At 37.9% G+C, this 22,435-nt stretch overlaps 1 protein-coding gene and 1 long non-coding RNA gene across 3 annotated transcripts in view; both read right to left on the bottom strand.

Annotated features, from left to right (window-relative positions):
* Nucleotides 1–1,709: 1,709 nt before the first annotated feature.
* On the bottom strand, nt 1,710–1,886 carry LOC100856426 (TSC22 domain family protein 3-like). Its single transcript, XM_038586626.1, has one exon. It carries the CDS (start codon nt 1,884–1,886, stop codon nt 1,710–1,712), a length of 177 nt encoding a protein of 58 aa, XP_038442554.1.
* An 11,641-nt stretch (nt 1,887–13,527) lies between these two features.
* The window catches only part of LOC102151614, an 81,464-nt gene continuing 72,556 nt past the window's right edge, over nt 13,528–22,435 (bottom strand). The window contains exons 3-4 of one of the 2 annotated variants that reach the window (XR_005386023.1): nt 14,779–15,024; nt 13,528–13,943 (exon numbers count right to left, since the gene is read on the bottom strand). This is a non-coding gene — a long non-coding RNA (uncharacterized LOC102151614). Of the gene's footprint in view, nt 13,944–14,409; nt 15,025–22,435 lie in introns of those variants that run through there. The other variant, XR_005386022.1, reaches the window with a different exon arrangement.

Below are 22,435 nucleotides of genomic sequence, written 5' to 3' on the forward strand. Positions count from 1 at the left end.
CTCTTTCTTCTTCCAGTTGTTCTACCAATTAGTGAAGAATCTTAAACTATCTTTGTGAATTTGTCTATTTCTCTTTTTAACTTTGTTGGTTTTTTCTCCATGTTTTTCAAAGTTGTTATTAGGCACAGTCACATATATAATTGTCACTTTATACTTTATAATACTTAATATTTTATAATGTCACATATATAATTGATGCATGATTCCTTTTATCTTCATGGAATATTTCAGGCTCTCAAAAAATATTTTTGAGTTAACTTAAATAACAAAATACAGCTAATTATCAAGTTCAACATAAATATGAAGTAAAGTAATACATCTTGATGTTTTGGGAAGGAAAGACACTAACCAGAGTTCCAGCCTTTGGAGAAACTTTCAGAATACTTTCTGAGTTCTTTAGACTCCTATTTTTTTTTTCGTTTTGTTTTTGTTCTTAGGAAAAAAAGAGCAAAGTTTATTGAAATTTCAAGCTACATTTGAAAAATCAAAATCCAATTCCTGGAGACACACATCAGGCTAAGGTGTCAGAAAGTGGAAAGCGATCACTGCCACAGAACCCTCTAGAGACAGGCTCCCTGAGCACATTACCCAGGCACCGCCGGGTCAAAGCCATCCCCTTGTCCATCAGGATACACCAGCAAGCCAATCATTCTGTTCACTTGAAAGTTTTCCACCAACATGAAAACAAAAACTTTTGAATGACAATGTGCAGTCCCAGCTGATCTCTCAACCCCATTCTATGTAGTCAGCACCAGTGAGCAGTTGGTCTGGCATTCCAAAGGGGACCTCACACGTCTTCAGGGGACAGATGGGGCAAAGGTTGCAGCAGCAAGGCATCAGTAGCCACAGTTAGAGGCTGGCCTCCTCCCTGCGTTTACTCTTTTGTCTTACTTAACAGAAAGGACAAACTGGATCAACTTGGTTAATGAACACAGTCGAAGAATTAGCTGCAAGAGATAAGAGACGGGTTGATACACCCAAAGCCTGTTAGGCCCTTCAACACAGACGTGTGTGTGTGTGTGTGTGTGTGTGTGTGTGTGTGTGTGTATACATCACTACCCTAAGTTACAGATCTAGCCCTATGGGCTTATATACGTGTGTGTGGCTGTAGAGAAAATCTCTGCCGGTACTAACCAAACAGGACTTTGTAAGCAGTCATCCCAAAGCTGTAATCCCACACTGGGCTGTGCATAAAGCCATGCATTAGACCGTATTAACCAACAGAAGGCTGACTTGGCTCCATCTTTTCTATCCATGGCCCTGCCTTGGCCATGCAGGGGAGGGGAGAGAGGTTGCCTCCGCTTGAACCACAAGCACCTTCCTCATAGGAACAGTGGTTGTCAGGCAAAGCTGCTGAAGGTGTCCATGGAAATGAAAACCAGACCCCTTACAGTTTCTGGAGTAAACTGGCATCACATCTCACACTACCTTTCCTCCTTGCCAGTTGCAGCTAAGTTGCCCAGGCCCTGGCAGCCACCAGGGCACAGCCTCCAGGGACCTGCCCTTTGTCAGGGGTCTGTCATGGATGTGGGCCCAGGTGGCCACATCCTGGGGGCATCTCTTGGCACCAGCTATGCTACGTGTAAAGGTCTCCACGTGAGATGATACCTGGGGAACCCAAAACCTGGAAAGAACTAGGTAGACCAAGTTTAGTGGCTCTGCTCCCCTCACCCCACTTACACTGTAAAACTACCAGGGGTCTCAGGCACTCATGGGCTTTTAGGAACTGACTCTTCAAGGCTCAGGTGGGCCTGGAACTTCTCCAGCTGCTCCAGACTCGCCAGGGTCTTCAAGAGGCTGTTTCCTACCAGCTCTCCCATCTGCTCCTTCAGCATCTCCACCTCCTCTCCGACTGCATACATCAGATGACTTTTTACCAGATCCATGGCTTGAACTTGTTGTCAGTGGCCCCAGAGGCCCAAGACCCCACACTAGCTAGGAATTCCTTCTTGGCTCCTGCTCCCCAGCAGAGCACAGCTGGTGGCCAGCCCCCTGTCCGGCCCTACCACCCCTCTGCCTCCAGTTGCCTCTCTAACCTCTATTTTCTTATTGTAAATATACCAGTGCTTGCTATTTGAAAGTAGGAACTTTGAAGAAAGCCACTATTTATAGCACAAAGAATGGACCATAGCAAATGAAACATCCAGCAAAATTCTGTGTCTTTAGGATAAGCACAAATAGAGTTCTTGATGTTAACACTGTAGTTGATGTTGCCAGGCTCTTCCTCCGAGCTTCCTGGAGACACTGGTAATTGTGGGCTGCAGTTTGGGTGGCCCCCACTAGAGGGCAATCATATCCCCTGAAGTTCAGTTTTCTTTTTGGTAGGATATTAAAAAGGTATGGTTATAGAGATAACAAATTAATCTGCGGAAATAATTGAGTAGACCAAAACTTTTAGTTCAGGATGGAACAACAGGAGTCTTAGGCATCCTGAGGATATCCTACCTCTCATGCATATGCTAGAAACCTGGTTTTTTAATTCATTGAACTTCCTACCTCAGAAGTGACAAATCCAAGATATCTTTCATTCATTACTGGCAAGATGTGTCAAAACTAATCTTAGCTTTATAATCCTTGTTAAAATTCAGCTGCAGGATAAAGGTTAACCTGCTCAGGCTTATATCCACGTTACCTTAAGTATTGCTCACGGAGCATCTCCTTGTGCTAATCTAGGCAAAGCGGTAGTAGCGCTAATTTTGCCCTTTGCAGTTGAACTATTCCACCAAAGATTCTGTGTTCCCTTCTTAAATTCAAACTGAACTTCTCATGCTTCTCAAGCCTATTACAGCCCCCCTCTCCCACTGATTACCACTAAAAAAAAAAAAAGTCTGGGCTGAATATAAAAAGCAACTACCCGAGGACTTTGAAAAGTATGGTAACTGGGCTGTCTGGAGAGGGAATTCAAAATGTGGAGCACAAGCTCCATGGGGTTTTTCCTGTTTTTGTGGGCTTTTTATTTGTTTTGTTTTTTGATAGTTTGCTGTTTTCCTCTTTGATCTCCTGGCTTTGTCCCAAGTCCTAGAAATCCTCAGAGAGAAAACTCCTAGAAAAGTCTCTTGGTGGCCAGAGGACAAAGGGAAAGATTCACCTGTGAACTGAGGAATGGAGTAGGATCTTCCTTCCCCCCTCCCTTTACCCTCCCCTCCCTTCTTCTTGCCTTTTTCTGTTTCTCTCTTTCTTTTTGCCATGATTAGGTTCAGAGAAAGGTTTCTTTCCAAAGAGGCATCTTGACGGGATTTGAGGGGAGCTGTAGAGCCTTTCCCCTATGTCTGTGGTGGTGCTGACATGGCTCTACGCATTTGTCAAAACTCACACACCAAAAGGTGAATCTTGCTCTATGCAAACTAGAAGAAAGCTAAAAACTTGAACTGGCCCTAGATGGGCCGTGTGCTGTTTTGTGTATACCAGGAGATTTTAAATTGGAAAGTCTTCTGTTCAAATACTAATTCCGCTACTTACCAATTTGTGTACCTGATTACATGGGAATGTGTATAATAAATTATTGAAATGGAAGTCAATTGAAAATCTATATTCATATGTAAAATAGTTGTTAGCAATCCTGGCAGCTCCTTCTTTCGAACTGAATAGAAGAATGTGAAGTCACAAATTTTTTCCTCAACCATGACTTTCTCTTTTTTTTTTTTTTTTTCTTTTTTTTAACCATGACTTTCTCAATCAGACCTGGCCAAACCTGCTAGCTTCCATGTCTGCCAATTATACAATACTGGCAGGATATGGGTTCTCAGACCTTCTTTAGCCTAGAGAGAAATGGCTAATGGATTAAGAACCTCTTAGACTCTTGTTCCTTCTTTATCTCTGAGTGGCTATTTCAATTTGAATTTGCATGGGAAAAGTTCCCATTACAAAGCTAATAAGTACATTTAATATTAATATGTGACATATATGTAAGTCTGGGTCAGTGATGAAAGATAAAATAAAGCTGCATGAACAATGTAAAACAACATGGCACTTGGGCATCCTAATAATCATGTTACTAATTAATATGATATAACATAAATAATGCATTAAAGCAAACCAGACATTTAACTGATAACTTCCCCATACACACAGGTGGTTGGAGTTAGAAGGGATTTTAGTGAATAATGTCTCAGTGTTTAAATAATCCTAAAGAGGTCCCGGTTATGTTTGCTTTGAATTTGTTTTTATTTGCTTTCCAGTGAGAAATAGAACCTTTTTTGAGGCAAAACCCTCAACCTTGAGGGGGGAAATTATAGGGTATTAACAAAACCCAGGTTTTTGCTGTATTAGTGTAATTAATTGAGAAATACTTAGGGCTTTGGTACCTAAGTATTTCTCAATTAATTACACTAATACATATTTTTGACAGTTCTATACTGAAGAAAAATAAATTATATCAAGATTGTAAAACTCAAAGACATATGAAACTGTTTTGGATTCAGACACAGGACAGCCTTCGGTTATGGCTTCTTCCTACATTGCCCTCTACACTTGACCACAAATGAGGACAATAGTACAATAGTATCTTTGTACAATAGTACAATAGTATCTTTTCCTTGAATAAGGACTACTCTCCTCTTTGTAAATAATTACTATACTGAGAACTTCCAGCACAAAAGAGAGAGCAATGCTGTATTGTTTTGATCCAAAATAATGTCCATTAACTTTCTCTGATTCAGTGATTATAGAATGATGTATTTTCTATGAAATGACACGTTCTTTAAGGAATGTACTTGTGACTAAGAATAGAGGCCAGAGGGGAATGACAGCCCAATTTACATCCTCCATAGTGTTTTGTAATGCTGAATTTGAGTTTCCACTGTAAGACAGTGTTCTTGCATCTTCTTCATTCTGCCCAGGAAAATATCCTGTTGCTAGCACTTGAGGTAATTTCATAATTTTGAAATTGTCTTACAAAAGTTAAAGAGCAAATTGAAGGGAATCCCTTCTGAGTTGAATATACTCATGATGAGAATATTTCTCCTGCATGGCCAGGCCTACATGAATCTGATGATAAGATGGTACAGAAATAGCTCAGCCATGGTGATTAGTGACAACAGCTAAGCAATCTAAGCTGACTATGCTATAATACATGTGGATAGCCATCTTTAAGCTAGAGAGTAGAATCATAGACTCCAAGATTAGAAGGGACCTACAAGGCCATTTCTAATTTGTCCTCCTTTCTAATTCAGAAATCCCTTTTCAAAATGGTTGACACGGTGGCATCCAGCCTTTGTGTCACCCCTTTTGGTGATAAGACAGATGACTGACTTAATTCTTTGACATCCCATAATAATATTGGAAGAACGTTGACACTAATCAATCTTATAAAGACAGAGCTCAATCCCCAAAACCAAATCCATCAAGAATGCTAGTGAGCATCATTTATACAAATAGTACATGGAAAGATTAAAGTTTATATGAATTTGGGAATAATAGAAGAGCTTTTCTATAAATTAATATGGTATAACTGAAGATAAAAATTATGTCTGTTGGCTTTTTTTAAAGTATTATTTGCATTTTACGAGCAGTTTGATCACCAAATGGTTCCGAAGAGGCTATGCCTTGATTTTTCAAATTCTTCCATTTGTGTTTCCAAGATTACTTCATTGATTATTTATAACCAATATTTAATGAGTTCTGCTATGTGCTCCACACTGTGGGAGATGGAGAATACTGTTTGAACATTTATCATCAGTTATTGAAGAACCATATTTTAAAGGACTAATTTAACTCCAAATATAAGTCCACTCAAAGCTAGCTCACATTCAAATTTACAAGTCTGATTATACATGCATATTGTAACGAGCAAACTTGAACGAGGCACATGCATGTAAGGTGATCGGTCTCATACTATGGCATAAGCAAAATGAAATTCTGAAATATTGGAAAATAATAATGTCTTGATATTTTTTGTGTCCAGTATATCATGACACACATTAAAAATTAAGGAGAGTTATTTGAAAAAATATGAGTGACTATCTCAGTAGGACCAGAAGACATATAGATGTATTGGATATCCCAAGGTGAAAGTGTTGTGTAAGTGACCAAGTCACTCCCCTGATGATGTGTCTGTTGAAAAGGGCACAATTTGAAGAGGCAAGAAAAGTTTTAAGTGGTAGTTTAAAACTTTCATGGGAAGAGATTCTATATTAGTTCCCATTGATGCAAACTTACTGGCTTAAAATAACACAAATTTATTATCTTACAGTTAAGGAGCTCATAATTTTAAAATGAATCTACAGGGCTGTGTTCCTTCTGGGGGTTTAAGGGGAGAATTAATTTCCTTGCCTTTTCTAGCTACTAGAGGCTGCCCATTCCTTGACTCGTGGCCCTTTCCTCTATATTCAAAGACAGCAGGAGAACATCTTTAAATCTCTCTCTTTCCCTCTCCCTCTCTCAACTCCTCCCGCTTCCTCTTTCTCTCTCCTTCCCTCTCCTTCTCTTCCTCCATCTCTCCCTTCACCGCATACACACACAGTTCTCTGCTTCTATCACCCCATCTCCTACTCTGTACTCTAGGGACTACAGTCTCTCTCTTAAAAGGAGCCTAGTGATTATGTTGGGCCCACCCACATAATCCAGGTTAATTTCCCCATTTTGAGACCCTCAACCTTAATCACATCTGCAGTCTCTTTTACCATGTAAATTAATATAGTCACAAGTTTTTTTTTAATTTTTTAATTTATTTATGATAGTCACAGAGAGAGAGAGAGAGAGAGAGAGAGAGAGAGAGAGAGGCAGAGACATAGGCAGAGGGAGAAGCAGGCTCCATGCACCGGGAGCCCGACGTGGGATTCGATCCCGAGTCTTCAGGATCGCGCCCTGGGCCAAAGGCGGGAGCCAAAACGCTGCGCCACCCAGGGATCCCTATAGTCACAAGTTTTGAGGATTGAGACATAGACATCTTCGGTGGCTATCATTCTGCCACAGTCTCCATTGGCCTCAGATGACCTAAACATAATTGTGTGTTTTTGTTTTGCTTTTTTAAAAAAACAGTCCACTAAAATAAAGTTATATTTTATATGTTTATTTTAGATCAGACTTTTTTAAGAAGAAAAATGTCCTAAGAATAATTAAATAAATTAGTGACAATTATATCCTTAAGTGTTGATAAGAATAGTCCTACTAGAAAAGTTTAAATCAGAAATTCCAGTAGAATGTTAGAAGGTCATTCTGTCATTGATTTACTTATGAAAAACACAATTTACACAAGCTTATTTAAACAGTTGTTTGAATCGTGTTCCTCGCATCACTCATTTTCTATGCTCTTTGCCCCAAGTTAGTACAACACTGACAAATATTTGAAGAGTAATCATTTGCTTCAGTACATATAGATTTAAAATATAAAGATTGTACTTTCTATTAGGTAGTATAGTCCTTGAATAATAAATATATTCCTTGTCAGTGTTCCTTTCTAACTATGCAAATGATACACTTTTGATGTTTAACTGGTCTTGTGTGCTTTATTTGTGCACCATATGGCTTTCATAGATAACTGTAGTCTAATTGGTTTGAATCAAGCAACTGACACAAATATGCAAATATAGTCAGAATAGAAAATATTTCTACCATAGTTCCCTTCTGCACTATTGATTGAAATATGAATGCTTAAAAATAGTTCTGTACAAACTATGTGAATAGTTTGTAATTACATCCATTCTCAATTGTCTCTGTTCAGAAGTATGACGCTAACAAGGGAAAATGACTGACCAAGTGCATTTATTTAACACAGTACTAACTCTAGAAAAACATTATGCTTGTGATTATTTGTATTTGGTGAGCAAAAAAAAAATCAGCATGTTTCTCAGTAAAACTGCTGTTAAGGATATACTGTTGTATGTCAAAGTTCTATGCGATTAGGCTAATGTTATATTACATTCTTGGTAAAGTTATTTTTTAAAGGAATCCTTATTATAGAAATATTTTTTTTTTATTTGAGGCAGCTTCTTTCTTTTCTTTTTAACAGCCAAGTGGGATTGCTTTAATTAAGGTCTCTAGCTGGTTCTATCTCTGTGCATCCTTTTTATTTTCCTCTGACCTTCCACAATCTGTTCACATTAGATATGAGGTGGACCATGTCATCAGTGAGCATATTTTCATTTGAAGGACTGCCAGCATAGCTTTCTGCTGTTTCTTTCCATTTGCTCAAAAGTATTGATGGAACTCTAGTATAACACCACTCAGGGTTTAGTTCCTGTACAGGTACCAAAGACTCAATAAAAGCTGAGTCACTCTTGAGCATTCCTTACTTTATGTCTTGCTATTTTCCTTCTCATTGTGGACCATTTCTTTCCTGCTTATTAATATTTTGTTAGATATTAATTCCAAAGTCACTTTTTCCCATGAATATGAATTCTTCTGACTCAATGAGACTGAACATGTCAAGAAGAGGAAGTATGCTTTCTACTTCATGTGTCACCCCATGGCAACTAGCTCAAGGCTTTACATACAAAAAGAACTCCACAAATGCTCATGTCTGGCAGCCTGTGTATGTTCACATATTGTGAAATAATGCATTCTATTAGCCAATTTTCCCCAGTATATTAGTCTCTGAGTGCAACTGATACAATTTGTGAGGAGAGGAGGTTAATTTGCTTAGGTCACTGGGATGCTATCAAAGAACAACTTTCTTTTTTAAAAAAGATTTTATTTATTTGAGAGAGAGAGCATGAGAGACAGAGCACGAGTGGAGGGGGAGGAGCAGAGGAAGAACAGGGAGCCCAACACTGCTGGATCCCAGGACTCTGAGCCGAAGGCAGACACTTAACTGACTGAGCCACACAGGTGTCCCCAAAGAACAACTTCCTATAGTCAATTAAGTGATACTTCAATAATAGTTTGCAATTATTAGGTTGTCTCCAAAATTTCAAAATGACTTATAAAACATCCAAAATCTTGGGCTGATTTTCTCCTTCAGGTTGATCCGCATATAAAGCTAACTTTATAGTAGCTTCTCATTTCTTTGGGACAAGCCTATATCTAAGGAGACTTTCAGTGGATTTGTGCCTCGTTTTAAGTTGATCCAACAGTGAAGCATAAAGATAAGCAGAGACTGAAAACAATTCAGTAAGGTACATCACTTTGGGTTAATCACCTTCCATTTTTTTAATGATCTAGGAGTAATAATGGTAACATGACCTTGATATTATTACTTGGCTAAGTATGGCTGTACAGCAACTCTCAATCTATAGGACAGAAAGTCTGGTCACTATTAAATTCTGGGTTGTTTTTCCCTTTGAAGGAAGTAAACTATTGTTCCTTTAAGCAGTGATTCAACAGTCATATTTTTTTAAATACTGAATCACTTCTTAATTTCTCCATTTTATGCAGTAATTATTTCACTAACGTGCATAATTCTTTCAACGATAAGAGTTCAGTGTTCAAGATAAAATGATAAGGGTATTGGGAAAAGTTATAAGAATGAGATTTCTTTTTACACACACTTATTCATTTCAGTGATGTGAGCATTACCTCTCATATACTCTCAACCAGTTACATACAAATGGAACCATATATGTGTATATTTCAGTATAGGTCTGGGATATTTGCTATGTTTGGACTGATTGAGAATCAGACCACTAAAAACTGGATTAATGCTATTTGACATAGAAACCAGATGGAAGGATGGGCAAGGGTTGTGTGTAATGACCCCACTATATAGGGGACAAATTCATCTTTTGCCAAGATGCACTTTCAATTCTCACTAGGGAATCTTACTCACTTCTGTATCCTCATGTGCCATCTGAGCCCTGTCCATCTGTGACTCACCTTCAGGCCAAGAATCACTTGTGTTTTTAATCCATGAAAAAAAACCCAATCATCATATAGATTCTTGTTTCTCTATCACATGTTCTCATGCTAAGTCTGTCCCCTGGCAATAGCCTCCTTTGTACCACCTTGAATTAGGAAAGAATAAAGAATCCACCTACCTATCTTCTGCCCAAGAAGAAACCATTGCTATAATGGCAGATCATATTTAGCATTAAATGTCTTGCAGTGTATCATGCATGATTCCTACCTACTTACAAACACAGCGCATCAAGACATCCATATGGACCATGGCTAATTGGCATAAATCCTAAACCGTTATGTGTAGCCAACTGAAAAGGAAAATAATAGGTTGTGAAAATGATTGTAAAATTTAAAAACTGCAGTATAAATAGAAACTGCTGGTATTAATTTTTAGTTCATATAGAACTATGTGTAAGACATAGGGTTTGACTTAACATCCAATAAATATTTATTTACAGAAAGTTTCTATCCTTACAACTGACTAGATTGATGTATAATGGGACTTATTATTACTATTTTATTTTAGTGTCATATATTGGTTCATTAGAAAGCACTGGTCAAATTCTGGGTAGGGAGATGTCTTCCTCATGTGTCACATTTGTTGGCTATATTCTATGTACATGCCTTCTGAATCCTTGTTATCAAAGAGGACAAGTTTAAAAAAAAAAAAACAAAGAGGACAGGTTTCCCACATGAAGGAATGTTCTTTATTCAGTAGTATACAAATAGCTATAATCCTTGACCAGAATCACAGCTAGTAAATACTATTAGAGTTCTTTTTAAAAAAAGATTATTAAAAAAAAAGATTATTTATTTTGAGAAGGGGTTGAGAGGAGGAGAGGGAGAAAGAAAGAGAGAATCCTCAAGCAGACTCCCCGCTGAGCATGGAGCCTAACACCAGGCCTGATCCCAGGGCCCTGAGATCATGACCTGAGCCAAAACCAAGAGTCAGACACTTAACCGACTGAGCACCCAGACAACTTCTTTTAGAGTTCTTTAAATCAAATTTACTAAGTATGTTCAATTCAGTGCTTTAAGAGTTGATCACATCTCAAGCGTAGTGTGGTCCGCAGGTGAGATTGTGCCTATATAATGCCAAATCTCCCAATTCAATAATTAACAAGCAAACAGAACAGTCAAGCCAACAGTTGGATGTCTAAGTACTGGAAAAATTCACTCAGTTAAGTTTTTTTTTCATTAAGTTTTTTACTTCTAAATAGGCATTGTACTTTCAATTAGACATTTTGCTGACTCTGTCATTATTTGCTTACATTTTCCCATTTATGACTTACAGGTATAAACTTGATTCTTTCTCTAAGTATAAACTCAGTATCTTGTTTTGTTGATAAGAAACTCCCAGTAATTCTTCCTTGTTCTGGGGCTACTTTATTATTTTTTTCTGGGGCAACTTTAATAACACTTTTTGTGGATTTCATGTCACATTATGTTGTTTAGGTCCTTACTATAAATATTTGTTACCCAAAATATATTTTCTATTTTTTGAAGTGGGGGATAGTAACCCATACACACCTGTATTATTAGATCATAGCTGTTGTATGTACTTAAAAAGAACTCTAAACAAAAGACTTTGGCAGCGAAAAGGGGAGAACAATTAATTTTGACTGCAGGGATTGGGAAGGACTTGATAGAAGCAGACACATTTGAATCAAACTTTGAATCATGAGTTGTTTCATTCATAGTAAAGAAAGAGTGGCTGAGGAAATTGTATTAACTGTATTTCCTTCTTTTCTGTATTCTGGACACCGTGGTCTCTGGGGCCTTGCTGACCATTGGGAAGGGACTGCCCCTTCTAGTGTTAGCTAATTCCTACAGTTAGCAAACAGCTCACCCTTTATATGCAAGCCAACCAGTCCCAAGCCTCGACTCCCCAGCTACCTTCTTTTTCTAGTTCCTATATTCTAGGTCATTGTCCATTTGCCCTACTCACTCCAGGGCCAGGTACCAGACAAATAGGGGTGACCCCCATATCCCAGAGCTCACTAAAATTATTCAAACTAGCCAATTCCAAGCTTTCTTACCCTGCTTTGTTTTGCCTTTCCCATAGAAACAACAAAAAAGGTTCTTGTCTATGTCTTCCCCACTCTCTCTACTTCCTGATTGGCCCTGATGCTTCCCCATATGGCACTATGTGGTATACCATACTTTCTGTTTTTAGGGAACTATGAATGAATTTTTCCACCATGACAGTCATTTCCATGTCTGTGTGTCTTATTATACCTGATTAAAACAAATCTCCGGTACATTTTTAAAATGTATTTGAGAGAGAATACACACAAGCTGGCAGAGGGACAGAGGGAGAAGGAGAAACAGATGCCTTGCTGAGCAAGAACCCCAATGCAGGGCTTGATCCCAGAACCCTAGGATCATGACCTGAGCTGGAGGCTGATAGTTAACTGACTGAGCCACCCAGACATCCCTCAGGTACATTTTTAAATAGCAATAATATAAGCAAAAGGAAAGAGACATAACATTGCATGGGTTTGTTCATTGAATGGCTGGAATCCGGAATTGTGGCAGGCAGGATAAGGATTAAATGAATACAGGGAAAATACTGTCTCGTATATAAATACCTGTCGAATCTAAGTATGAACACTTGGAATTTATGCTCATCCCTATCTTATCCTTTCCAGTGATGTCAGAATGATCATCCTAAAACAGCAAACTTGATTTTGTGGTCCCTCTGAAGATTTCTGGTAGCTATTAGTCATGTATAGACTTCTGAATATCACCATACCCTTCCCTATATCTTTCTTATACTGCAGCTATGCCAGCCAACTTGAAACTTGTATTTTCTTGGAAAGACTTCTTATTACATCTTTGATTGCATCTCCTATTCTTTTTCCTCTCACTCACATGTAAACAAGGCTGGGGATGAGGATGGAGGTGAGTAAAAAAATGGAGGTACAGTGGAAGCCAAGAAAGACCTTCACTTGGGCTATACTTACTGACCAAACTATGGTAAATGGAAACCCATGGAGAATCAGTGCTTTAATTCAATGCCTTATTGTGCTTTAGCAAAGGGAAATGGTGATCAGAAAAACTTAGATTCGTGGGCAGTCCAGGTGGCTCAGCGGTTTAGTACTGCCTTCAGCCCAGGGCCTGATCCTGGAGAACGGGGATCAAGTCCCACATTGGGCTCCCTGCGTGGAGCCTGCTTCTCCCTTGGCCTGTGTCTCTGCCCTTCTCTCTCTCTCTTTCTGTTGCTCATGAATAAATAAATAAAATCTTTAAAAAAAACTTAGATTCTTATTATAAAAACAAACTTAATAACTACATAATTTTAGAGAAATCAAATTACTTAATAGAGAAGCTATGGAATAGAATTCACATATTTGTTCATTTGTTGTCTTACTGTAGACTATTATCTATACCATTCAATTGATCCTCCTAAGGTAGAAGTTGTTAAAATGCAGAGTTCTGTATTAAATGCATTAGCAAGGGGGATCCCTGGGTGGCTCAGTGGTTTAGTGCCTGCCTTCGGCCCAGGGCGTGGTCCTGGAGTCCCGGGATTGAGTCCCACGTTGGGTTCCCTGCACGGAGCCTGCTTCTTCCTCTGCCTGTGTCTCTGCCTCTCTCTCTCTCTGTGTCTCTTGTGAATAAATAAATAAAATCTTTTAAAAAAATGCATTAGCAAGGGGTATCTGGGTGGCTCAGTCACTGAGTTAGTTAAATGTCTGCCTTCAGCTCAGGTCATGATCTCAGGGTCCTGGGAGCGAGCCCTGTGTTGGGCTCTTTGCTCAGCGAGAAGTCTGCTTCACCCTCGCCCTCTCCCTCTGTACTCTCTCAAATAAATAAAATATTTTTTAAAATAAATAAATGCATTAGCAACATAAAAGAATGACCCCACTGAATATCATTGTTAATAGTAAAATGAACTTTCTCTACAAACAAGAGGGACTATCTGATATTGTCAGAATCAAACTAGTCTCTTAATGGTAGGGGTTTAATATGGTGGAAAAGTTTATTCTGTCTGTTGATATGATATGGTGATATAGAGTTTTTATTGTCAGATGCCAAGAAATTTGTCAAGTTTCAGTATCTTTGCTCTTTTCTATACCACGCAGGGAGAAAAAAAACAGAACTGCATCAATAAACTTTCATCCACTCTCAAATCATCCTCCATGGTCACCCTTTCAGGAACAGTAAACCTGGAAAAACAATGCAGTATAACTTGGAAGTCTTCAAAATTAATGGGAATTCTTGTTTTTATATGAGTCTAAGTTTTAAAATTAGGCACATAGGCAAATAGGTTCCAGATTGTGAGCTCTTCAAGAACAACTCATAAAACCAATCCATACACATGCCCAAAAAGGTCAGAATAAAAAAATCCTTCTCAATTCTGAAGCTTGCAGTATGTAATGATTCCAAATGTAGTGAACTTCTTAGAGTAGAAACACTTTCTATTCATATAGAAAAAATTAGAAGCAAAATTAGCTTGAAATTGAAGTGAGGATTTCCCAGATGAAAATGATCCATGCACTAGTTAAATTTAACCCCTCTGTGGTCCCAGCATTCACCAGTGATTTATAGAGCTAAATGGTTTGAATTCATGTTTTTAAAATAGCTCTAAAGTGTTTGTTTTGTCTCATTATTGTAATCTAGGCACTTCCGAGGAGTATCAGAGGGGAGATATTAAATTTAAAAAAATATACATAGACAACAGATAACTTAGGATAAACATCAGATGTAAGCTTAAAGATTATAGAGAGAAAAGGGAAAGACAGTTGTCTAGGATAAAGGAACAAATGATCTAGAGATGTTATTATTACCAAAGTGAAAATTTAATCTTACTTCCCAACAGGAAAAGTGACAACTTCAACAGCAAAGGTTAAAAACAGAAAAAAAAGACCACATCAGAGTGTACCATAGAGTTTTCCACAAGGCAAGCATTTTCCTGATTCTAAAATCAAGAAAAGTTTTATAGGGTTGCTCATTATTTTTTTTTAAGTATATAAAGTGTGACACTGTGGATAATTATCTTACCTTGGGATATGCAGATGCAATATTTTAAAAATCATTGCTTTTATTTGCTCATCATAAAAGCACAGGCTGTAGAAGAGTTGAGGCTGTTCAGGGAGCAGGAGTAGGCCAGGGGTGTACTCCAGGTACTTTAGACTCAGCCTGGCCGGGGCAGGGGCATCATTCTCCTCTGTTGCTCCTACAAATGACTTCTTATGGAGCCTGAGGGTTTGCTATCATCACCTCTGCACCTTCTCTGAGCAGGTTACCCTGAAAGCAGATAATCATTTTACTTAGCATAAAAGAATGGAAAGTTTAGGAATCTTTTCAGCCACTTTTCTTTTTTCAAATTTGTGCTGTGTACTAGATAGATTGCAAAGCAACAGGATATACATGATGTCATTCTTTGAATCAGTTTACTTGAACATTTCGGGGGGGGAGGTAAGCGTTTTAAAGCAATTTCATGGGTAATTTGAAATATATTTAGACTTCAAAAGGTGTAAAGCTTTTTGTGGAATAAAAAATGCACATGATTGTGATGAGCACCAGGTGATATGTGGAATTGTTGAATTACTATAATGTGTACCTGAAACTAACACTGTATGTTAGTTCACTGGGATTAAAATAAAAACTTAAAACAATAAAAGAGTGCACACGAATGTTAAAAAAGAAGACATAAGAGAAACTTCTAACTTTTTTGTATGCTACTTTAGACTATTTCTCCCAAACCCAATCTGTGCTTCAAGTCTTCCTTTGTTTGTCACAGAGACATTCATTAGACACAAATAAACAGCCCTTTTTTTACATGGTTTATAAAATTGAAATGATTTCATCTCTGTAGAGAGGTCCAGGCAAAGCTACATTCTCTGATAAATACCCAGAAATGTAAATGAGATTCGAGCAATGTATGAAATGTAACCATTGTAATAGGTTTATTAGTTGTTGTAGTAGTTTTTTTTTTTTAATATATGTTCTTTAGAAGAAAGTATACTGTGGAATTTGGGAGGATAGATTTTGAAGTCAGATTAGCCTCATCTCTGGCATGTGATGGTTGTATGACCTTTGGAATAGTCATTACCTCTCTGTGCTTCAGTTTCATTGATGTATAAAATAAAGAAAATGGGGCTCCCGGGTGGTGTAGTTGATTGTCAGACTCTTGGTTTCATGAAGCTCAGGTCATGATCTCAGGGCCATGAGATCCAGCCCATGTTGGGCTCTTTCTCAGTGCAGAGTCCCTCTCTCCCTCTGCCCCTCTGGCTCATTCTCTTTCTTTCTCTATCTCAAATAAGTAAATTAATCTTTAAAATAACAAAAATGTTACCAACATCATGAGTTTAGGGGATGGTTAAATAAGATAATACACGTGAAACACTCTGCAAAATACCTGATACATAGAAACATGTAAGCTATTATTGTTTTTTTTTTGTAAGCTATTATTGTATATGAATATTTAGAGCATATAGAAATTATTGGGAAAGATCACCTATACTCTCTACTCTCAATATGCAAGGCCAACTTCTGTGTATATGCCTGTGTGTGTATGTGTAGTGTGTGTGTGTTTCAGGTATGAACTCCTAAAATTTCATCATCTTGGAGAAGATTTCACTTCTCTTAACAATGAATACTGAGGACTTCTCCAGCGATCATGGGAAAACCATGTTTATTAATTTACAAATAAGCACACATTGGGATGGCCACATAAAATTGTAATTTTATAATATATATACATTTATAAGTGTTTAATTACTTACTTAAAGATTATTTATAAAGTCAATAAAATAACTGTTGAATGCCTACTAATTTCCAGGCACTGAACTAGATTCTAGAAATATGGTAAGGGATGAAATAGACAAGGTCTCTTCCTCGTAGACATTCTAGAAGAGAAATGGACAGTAACCAAGTAGATAGAAACATACAGGGGTTATATATTGTGCTCTGAGGGCAATAACAATGGACTTGATATGATGAGTAACAGGTGATCTTCCTTTAGTCAGAATAGTCAAGAAAGGCCTTTCTGAATAGAGAATATTTGAAATAAAACCATACAAGTTTGGAATAAAGAAGCTGTGGTCTATATATACAATGGAATATTACTCAGCCATTAGAAAGGATGAATACATACCATTTGCCTCCACATGGATGGAACTAGAGGGTATTATGCTGAGTGAAATAAGCCAATTGGAGAAGGACAATATAAGAAATAGTAAAAGGGACCATAAGGGAAAGAGAAACTGAATGGGGAAAAATTAGAGAGGAAGACAAACCATGAGAGACTCCCAACTCTGGGAAACAACGGGTTGCCAAAGGGGAGGTGGATGGGGGGATGGGGTGATTGGGTGATGAGTACTGAGGAGGGCACTTGATGGGATGAGCACTGGGTGTTAGACTGTATATTGGCAAATTGAATTTAAATTTAAAAAATTTTTAAAAGAAATAAAACCATACAAGTTTGGAGAAAAGAATCCCAGGGAAAAGGGGGAAAGTTTGCAAAGATTCTAACAAGGGAATGTACTTATTGTGCTTTGCAAAGAAACTGAAAGGACAATTAGCCTGGCTGGAATTTAGGAAACATAGGGGAGAGTGAGACCAAATGAGATTGAAGAAGTAGACTGAGGACAGCCTATCAAGAGCTTCCATTGGACATGGAAAGGAATTGGTATTTATTCTAATTATAATTAGAAGCCACTGTGAGCTTTATGCAAGGGGGCTGATGTGATCCAGTTATAGTGAAGAAAATGTTTAGTGGGGGATGATAGAAGTTTTTGTTAGGAGATTGCTACAGTAATACAGTCAATAGGTGTTGAACTTGGAACAAGGTGATGATGATGGAGAAGATTTGAGATACATTTTAGAGGTTGAAGCAAGTGTTCTTATTTATTGTTTGGATATGGAGTAGGAAGTGATAGGGAAGAAAGGGAGAAGATAAAGGAGGATTCAAAGATGACTTAGTTTCTAGCTTGAGAGTTTGATCAATTTGATCCCATTTATTGACATAGGGAATACTATGGGAACAGGTTTAGGAGAGAAAAGTGTTCTATAACAGACAAGTTAAGCTTGTGACATTTATGGACTCTCCAAATGGAAACAAGTTAGGTAGTTGAGGAAAATGAGTTTTAACTTCAGAGCAAAGGATAGAGATATTAATTCAGGATCATCACCATAACCATTGCATGTAAATATATGGATCTAGATGAGCGTACCTAGGAACAGGGTGTAGAGAAGAAAGGAAGGTCTAGAACCAAAACTTGAGAAACTCCAAACATTTCCATTTAGAGATGGAGTATCCTTGAAAGAAAATAAGGAGGAAAATGGCCAGTGGGGAAGAAGAAAAACCAATAAAGAAAGGTAATATGTGATAACCAACAGAGGAGACTATTTCAATAAGTCTTTTTTAAAAGATTTTATTTATTCATGAGAGACACAGAGAGAGGCATAGGGAGAAGCAGGCTCCCTATGGGGAGCCTGATGGGCCTCGATCCTGAACCTGGATCATGCCCTTAGCCAAAGGCAGATGCTCAACCCCTGAGCCACCCAGGCACCTATTTCAAGAAGCCTTGTGGTCAAGCTGAGAATGTTAGGTGTTATTAGAGGTGCTCATTAGATTTGGCTACAAGGAGGTGGGCTGCTTGACCTTAGCAACTGCAATTTCAGTGAAATAATAGGGGTAGAAAATAAGATTCTAAGGCACTGGTCTTCAAGTGTGGTTCCCAGAGTAGCAATATCAACAACACCTGGGAGCTTGTTAAAAGTGCCAATTCTCTGCTCTCCCCAACCCAGATCATTAACTCTGGGGGCAGTGTCCAGAAGCCCATGGTTTAACAACTCCTCCAGGTGATCCTAATGTATTAGTTATGTTATATATCTGAACCCTTTGTTCTATGGGGTGAGTTTCAAAAGAGAACCAAAGGATTTTATCAAGAATGTGTAAACATCTAAGAAACGTAACTTTAAAAATATTTCAGTTACTTTGAATGGATTCTGGCGCATAAACGCCCTCATAGAACAGCATGAATTCCTGGATTTATTCTTTAATCAGATAACTTTACCTTTTTTGAGCATTTGTTTAGTTACTAAAAGATTTAAAATTCCAGGGGCACCTGGGTGGCTCAGTGGTTGAGCGTCTGCCTTTGGCTCAGGCGGAGATCCCGGGGCCTGGGATGGAGGTCCTCATTGGACTCCCCACAGGGAGCCTGCTTCTCCCTCTGCCTGTGTCTCTGCCTCTCTGTGTGTGTGTCCCTCATGAATAAACAAAATCTTCTAAAAAAATTTTACATTCCAATTTTAAGATGGTCACTGTTGTGTACTGCTCTGAGATATTGTCAAAGAAAGATAGTATGACATTAGAAGAGATTAAATATACTGGGAGGCCAAAGTGAAGTTTTAAGATGACACCAAAAATGAGGAAAGTGCAATGAAAAGAGAGCAGTTGGAAGGGGATATATGAAATGTCCCAGGACTAATCAAATGGAAGCATTGGATACACATAATCGAAAAGTTGTATGGATTTGGCTGCTCGGTGGACAGGAAATGTGTATTACAACTGTGAGCACTGCTCACCTTCACCTGCTGGTCTCAATCGGTGCATGCCTCCCATACCATATGAGACAAATTTGCCTTTCAGTTTCAAGACAATATCCTACCTCCTTTTCAATAAACATCAGATAGTCTCAGGGATAGATTCTTGACATCTTTATACTATATTTATTCACAGGAACTATAGCATATTAATTGCCACTAAATTCAAGCACTGGAGTTACTGTTAGCTCTTTAAAAGATTGTATTACTATCTTTAAAATACAGTTTAAAAAAATAAAATAAAATACAGTTTATCACCAAATACCTAAAATACCATAACCTTTTATTATTGTTAACTATTCAGGGCAGCCCGGGTGGCTCAGTGGTCTAGCACTGCTTTCAGCCCAGGGTGTGATCCTGGAGACCCAGGATGGAGTCCCACGTCGGGCTCCCTGCATGGAGCCTGCTTCTCCCTCTGCCTGTGTCTCTGCCTCTTTCTGTCTTTCATGAATAAATAAATAAAATATCAAAAAAAAAACTTAAAAAAAAACTATTCAGACCTGTGTCATAACTTACGTTGGTTGGGTCAGTTTTCGATGTGATTTTGTTTTAGTTCTTTTTTGGTTTAATTGCTTATATAATTGTAATAATACTTCATGTGCAACTTTATTTGCTATACATTTCACATAACAAACATTCTCCGTGTTGTTATAAATGGTCCATATGTATGAATTTACCAGCTACAAAATATTCTGAAGTTTTTCTTGGCCGTTTTCCAGTTGTTGAAATTATCGGGGTTTTCCTCATATTTTTGGATATTATGATGCTAGATGAGGATATTTATGTATAGAGCTTTGCTCCATATTTGGGAATACTTCCTTGGTATAAATTCCCCAAAGTAAAATCAATGGTTTTGTCAGTTTAAAACTTGTGGGAATCAGATGCCAAGAGGGAGTTATAAGTGCAAGAGATTTATAGGGAGGTACCTGTGAAAGATACACAGTAGAGGGCGTAGGAGGAGGCAAGGAGGGAGTCCCCATAATATAGGTCAGACACCTGTGAAAGGATAGAGGGAGAGAAGGAGACTTGTTTGGGGGAATTCTCAGCCCGTGGTGGAGCTCTGAGAAAGTCTTTCCCAGCCCAAAAGAGGCATTGTGGTGATTGTTCATAGAAGTGTTCTATGTTAGGCAGGAATGGGCAAGCCTGGTACCCCTACCATACTCTGTCAGCTGCCAGGTTAGAGCATCACCTTGGATCAAATGTTGCAGCAGATTATGAAGGTGCTGCAGCAAAAGGCTGTCAGCTAATTGTATTCCTCCCACTGAATTGCAACTTCTTTCTGGATGTTCCATGAATTCCCCTGTAGAAGTGGTATTTCGAGTTATAATGTAGCATCAGATTATTTCCCAAAGGTCTGTAAAAGTTCACACTGTAATACCCATGGTCTATTACCAACTTTCACTATCATCAACAGTAATCCTAAGTATTTTGAAAGATAAAATTGTTTCTTTCATATGTGTTTCTTGATTAGTAATGATGTGATTTTCCCCCATTGCTTTGTTAATGGGGTATCTTTCCTTTCTATTGATTCACATCTTAATGGAGGCGGAATATTATTGTGGATTCATACTAATTAGTTTAATATTTGGTGTTAACACGTAGTATTCTGGTTTTTGTTTGCCTTTACTTTTTAATTAAATATAGAGGGATTTAATTTTTTAGTGATTTTTGTCTCTCACTCCATAGACTTGAAAACCACTTGTTTTCTTTTATTTTGTAATTATTTTATATGAGACTCCATGTAAGAATTTATATTGATATGAATGTGATTTTACTATATCCCTAGTTGCCAATTAATATTTTCAGTTTCCTTTCTTGAATAAACTTTCCTTTCTCCATAGGTTTTTGTTAGAGCATCAGTGAGTTCAGATTCCCATGAACAGTGTATCAGAGCACCCATTATCCTGATCCTATTATATTAGATTTCATTAAAAAAAAAAGATTTTATTTATTCATTCATGAGAGACAGAGGCAGAGAGAGAAGCAGGCTCCATGCAGGGAGCCCGACGTGGGACTTGATCCCGGGTCTCCAGGATCACGCCCTGGGCTGAAGGCAGGCGCTAAACCGCTAAGCCACCCAGGGATCCCATTAGATTTCATTGATCTCTTCACCTGTGCAGAACCAGTGAGGATAATTGTATTTCATTGTTATTTAATTTGCATGGTCCTGACTGCTAGTGACACTGAGCATCTTTTCATTTATTTGTTCATTCATGCAAGAAATATTTATTGAATGACATGGCAAAAACAGAATGACAAAGATCCCTTTTCATAGGATAGAATACTTAGATTTGTTAAATACTAGCTTTATCTTTCTTCGTGAATTAATCATTCACGTATTAAAATAATTTTTTTCTACTGCTTTTGGTCTTTTTCTTACTGTCGATTGAATCTTCTTGGCATACTGAAAATACTGTCCTTCTTCTAGTTTATGCAATGTTAATATTTCTCCCAGCTTTTGACATAATAGAAGGTCTAAATTTTAAGGTAACTAAATCTGTCAAATGTGGTCATATCTCATTCTGACATACAACTAAATAACATATCATTAATATAGCATAGTGTGGAACAACACAACATGATACAATGTGATATGATGTGATAGAGCATGAGAATATGAGCACTTGCTTGACCCCTAGGACATCCAAATGTTTTGCTATCCCCACAGCACCATCTTATTTTTTAAAGTTTTCATTTTAATTCCAGTTAGTTAACACACAGTGTTATATTAGTTTCAGGTGCACAATATAGTGATTCTCCACTTCTGTACAACACTTGGTGCTCATCACAAGTGTGCCCCTTAATGCCCATCACCTATTTCACCCATCCCTCCATTCCCCCCCCGCCACCCGGTAACCATCAGTTTGTTCACTATAGTTAAGAATCTGTTTAGGTTTGTCACTTTCTTCCCTCTTTGCTCATTTGTTTTGTTTCTTAATTCCACATATGAGTGAAATCATATGGTATTTGTCTTTCTCTGACTGATTTCACTTGGCATTATATTCTCTAACTCCATCCATGTTGTTGAAGATTGGAAGAAATGGCAAGATTTCATTCTTTTTTATGGCTGAATATATTCCATTACATACACACATACACACCCACG

This window comes from Canis lupus, chromosome X (assembly GCF_011100685.1).
Source record: "Canis lupus familiaris isolate Mischka breed German Shepherd chromosome X, alternate assembly UU_Cfam_GSD_1.0, whole genome shotgun sequence".
NCBI classification, from domain to species: Eukaryota; Metazoa; Chordata; class Mammalia; order Carnivora; family Canidae; genus Canis; species Canis lupus.